Below are 4,530 nucleotides of genomic sequence, written 5' to 3'. Positions count from 1 at the left end.
CAGGAGAGGAGGAGAGTGTGCAGGACTGTCCCTTTCTCGGCCTGAGACTAGATCAGACTAGTAGTGCTGTAAAACTGTGATAGATAGATAGCCAAGCATAGAAATGTTCTTGATGTTTGTCTCCCTTAGCTATCCCAATCTTTGGAAGTTTGAAATGCTGCTGTAGGCACAGGTCTTAGTTACTAGTCTTAGATGCTACCTTGAAACTGCAGATAGGCAAGCTGGAAGTCTTACCAGTCAACTAGATTCATACAGAAAATAACCTGGATTGATTTTTCTAATTTTTGGCTCACTTTTGGATAGTTCAAGAACACAAACATAGACATCAAACAGTTTTCTAAGCATGGACTAAACTTACCAGCTAGACTTTTCCTGTAATACACTGGTGTATTAAGCTGCTTGCATTTAGGCAGATGAAGAAAATGTTTTCAAAACTGGGTGTCTAATGAACATACTCTGTGTAGTTGAAGATACTTGTACACTTAAATTCTTCCAGTGAGTGTCTCTGGCAAAATTGCAGATGGGACAACTTGGTTCTGATTTAAATAAAGTCCTCTTTAGATGTGTAGAAATAAAGGAACGTTTCAGGGCCATTGCTGCAAAGCAACATGTGATGTAAAAGCTCAGAAACCTGGCTACTGACTTCTTTTTCCCCTCATGCAGTCACTAAGTTTCTGCACTCAGTGTAGAATTTAGCTTTTATTTTTGCATGACCTGTGAAAAGGTGAGGTATTGTCACACTGCAGCATTAAAAAAACAAACCCAGCAAAACCCAACACACCACTGAATTTTCAGCTAAAGCATGCTGTGGAGGGTTTAAGCCTTGGCAAACTGGAAAATTTGGCAAGAGGACATGTTTTAATGATACAAATGTGGCATTTCAGCCGTACGCTTACTGCAGTGCATGATGCCATTCTTGAAGACCTGGTCTTCCCAAGTGAAATTGTGGGCAAGAGAATCCGCGTAAAACTGGACGGCAGCAGGCTCATAAAAGTCCATTTGGACAAAGCACAACAGAACAATGTTGAACACAAGGTAAACAACAAAACTCTACTTTCTTGTGCAGGACAGGGTGGCATTCTGACGTAGCTGAGAGGCTACTTATGTGATACAGCGAAAGAGTGCCTTTTGGCTCGTGGCAGTGGAGATGCTTCTGCTTGTATTTGGAGTAAGATGCTGAAGATGAGGCAAGACATTTTTCAACTAAAGCTCTAGTTCAACTTGCCAAAACCCCTGGATTGTAAAGTAGCTGTATTGGTTACCTCATGGGAACAGGCAGTGTTTTGTTGTGGTTTTTTTGTTTGTTTGGGGTTGGTTGTTTGTTTGAAGTGAAGCACTTAGTTTTGACCTTAAACAGATGTGCTTGGTACTGCCTGAAGTCCCCCATAGCTTTGCTTAGTTTTTTTTTTTTTTCCATGGGGACATCTTTAGGACAGCTCAGCACTCTATGGTCTCCTATGGTTGCAAATGAAAGGGGTTCCAAATATTCTCCAGCAAACGTGTCTTCTGTGTAAATGCTCAGCTACCTTAATCGAGAAGAAAATAATCAGCCTGAGAGTTCACTTCAGAGTGAAGCTGCAGTGGGAACTAATGTAGTACCTAAAGTATGTTAACATAGATTTTTACTTCCTTATACAGTATGTGTAAACAAGACTGTTTGTCTTCACAGGTGGAAACATTTTCTGGTGTCTACAAGAAGCTCACAGGCAAAGATGTGGTGTTTGAATTTCCAGAATTCCAGCTGTAAAGTGCAAAAAATGGCTGAATAAACAACTGTTCATATAACAGAGTAATTTCATTTAAATTTTGAATTCCATAAACATAGGTGGGCATTAACCGGTTCATAGGACTTCTCTACTGTCTGGATGAGTGACGTTTGTGTATCAATGTATTATTAAGTCACCAGCATTTTAATGGTAGCCCTCATAGGTTGTTCTTGGCACTGTTGCAACACAACTCTGGACAAAAAAGTCAGAGTCTGCAAAAACACTTGGCATTGGAAAACAAACTGAAATATGTTGAGACTCATCTTTTGGGGAGAATGTGGAGAATTACTGTAGGGCAGCGGAACTCCTGAGTTTTGCACACAAGAGTACCAGATGGAGACCTACATCTTCCTGACACTGGAATAAGGCTACATAGCAGGTGGTGTGACCTCTGAAACACGGAGTAATGACATCTGAAAAAGGGGTTTGAATTTTTGGAAAGCGTTGGGGGAGGTATAGTTTGAATCTGAGGTAACTTTCTTGCCCTTTAAGTGGCAAAATTACACACCAGTTCTTACCTAAAAGCAGGTCCTGCAGCTTCTCACCGTAATCAGCATGAAATGGGAGACTTTCATGCCTAAGTGCTTGATTACCTTGCTGGACACAAACTACAGATTTTTAGGCATTGATCTTGTTTTCAGAAATAATGGATTTTTCTATGTCCGTATATTAGTAGTATGTATGACTATATATCACTCTTGGGGTAACCTTCCTTATGGCTAGTAACTGAAGGCAGGGATAAATATGCCAGGATGAAGCAATGACTGCTGGTATATTTGGAGGTTTTTTAGGTGGTTTAACACAATTTGGTACATGCTTAGTGAAATGGGGAGACGTGGGGAAGGACTAGCTATATCACAGCAGTGGAAGGCTGCATGATAGTGTCCTGAAAACACTACATTTTTGACTTAGGTATCTATGTTTAGAAACACTTTCAGCAAATAACTTTTTTTCCAGCTCAGGGGGAAGTGCAGAGTTGGGCATGTAAATGTTCTGAGCAATTTATATGAATTTCTCTGTACTGAACAGGCTATTCTGTTACTTAGGAGTAAGTGCTTGATGTAGTAAAAGGCACCTAAATATGGAGACAGCCTATCAGATGGAGAGCTAAGTAGGTAACAGCCTGTGTACTATGAGCCCTTAACTTTTGCCTTCCTGCCTGAGAGTAGGTGGAGGACAAGTGTCACTTATTGAGGGTCTTTGTACCTTTATTTCCTTCTCCTGTTTATTGTGGTTTTGTTTGCTTCCCATTTGATATCGTTCTTCTGTTGTGAAGACCTAAAAGGTTAAAACAAGTTCCACGTTGCTTTTGCATTGGAAAAAGTGAAACTTTTCAAGTCATGCTGTAACTTCTGTTTAGTAGGGAAGGACAGATAGCAGTATCTATCCTGCTACTTTTGGTGCAGACAGTGCAAAGAGAACAAGGAAAATGCACATGCCCTGTTGCAGTTAGTAGTTAATTGCTTGCTACCTACTGACAAGCACAAAAAAGCAGGTTGTATCTTTGAAGAAGTTGGCTTACCTTAAGGCCTTTTACTCTCTCCTTTTCAAACTTCTGTCTCTCGAGCATAACTTCATTCCTTATTTATTCCTTGATTCATCTTGGATGATTCAGCAGAAGTGAATTTGTCAACTTCTCTTCGAATTGGCTGAGGGGAGCTGTAGGTATATAGTAACCCTGAATCCTGGCTGCTTGCATGGAGAGTAATCACAAAAAGATCTTGCAGCAGAAGGAGTGCCAGCATTTTAGAATTCAAGTTTTCATTGTTAAAATGGGTATTACTCAGGTTGGAAACACCACCCCCCAGTCCCCCAAAGTAATTCTAGTCTCAAGTCAAACATGTTACTAAGCCTGCCACAGCAATTACAGATGGTAGCCTGTGCAAATAGGTATTTGCTGGTGTGGGCTGGAAGAAGCAGTCTGGGGAGTATTTGGTGACTTACCAGATATTAACTAGCTTTAGTTAGAGGTTGGTGAATCTGCTGGGGCTGTGTAACATCTGGAAGAAGAGGTGATGCTCAGACAGCAGGCTTCAGTAGACAGCATTTCCTGTTTCATGGTGAAATGCAACTTGGGTTTGATCTCTTCATAGTAATAAAAATGTCAGTAGTGTTTCTAGTTTTGAAGCACTGGGAACGTGGTAAACAGGGGAGGAGAAATCTAGTAAACTGAATGTGAAGATCGCAAATGTTCCCAGGCATTGCCAGCTGGCTATAGATTTTTCTTGGCTCTTGTTGTAAGCCCTTTGAACTATATGAAATGTAAAGGCCCATGGTGGCCTCATAAGCAAATTCTTTGAGTGAAAGGATAACACTGTCAAAGTCATTTACGGTTCTTGCATCAACTAAGCTGCGAGTAAAGGTGGGTTTTTGTGGCGTAAGAATACCAGGCTGTGTGCTTTGCAAAAGACGTTAGTCCTAGTTTACCTTTATTCATGGACTCCCTTGTGTATTGGTGTCAGTGATACAGGCAGACAACTCCCTCTGTCCCTTGACAAGCGTATCAAGTGAGTGCCTGCAATCTGGAAAGTCAGTTGATGCCATCTGGTCAAGTGCTAATGAGGCTGCAGGGATGCTGGTGTCAAATGTTACTTTAACCTAAACAGACTCTGTATTAGATGATGCTAGACTTTTCCTGTACCTTTCATGTGCTGGGCGCAGTTGAACTGTGAATGTGTGATTCCTCAAGAGTTTATCAGCTGGTCTGTGTGAAAAAGCGACGGGGCATTGTGTACCAAGACCCTGTGCAGCAGTAGTATATGGG

General features: G+C 41.2%; 1 protein-coding gene across 1 annotated transcript in view; it reads left to right on the top strand.

Moving 5' to 3' along the window:
* The window catches only part of RPS7 (ribosomal protein S7), a 6,236-nt gene extending 4,446 nt beyond the window's left edge, over window positions 1–1,790 (top strand). The window contains exons 5-6 of the mRNA XM_010284223.1: window positions 885–1,035; window positions 1,670–1,790. Of these exons, the coding sequence (XP_010282525.1) occupies window positions 885–1,035; window positions 1,670–1,747 (229 nt within the window). The 3' untranslated portion in view covers window positions 1,748–1,790. The remainder of the gene's footprint in view (window positions 1–884; window positions 1,036–1,669) is intronic.
* The last annotated feature ends 2,740 nt before the right edge of the window (window positions 1,791–4,530 follow it).

The sequence above is a fragment of the Phaethon lepturus genome, unplaced genomic scaffold, assembly GCF_000687285.1.
Source record: "Phaethon lepturus isolate BGI_N335 unplaced genomic scaffold, ASM68728v1 scaffold31963, whole genome shotgun sequence".
Classification (NCBI taxonomy): Eukaryota; Metazoa; Chordata; class Aves; order Phaethontiformes; family Phaethontidae; genus Phaethon; species Phaethon lepturus.
Note: the sequence above shows the minus strand (reverse complement) of the source record. Positions and strands in the feature narration are given on the sequence as shown.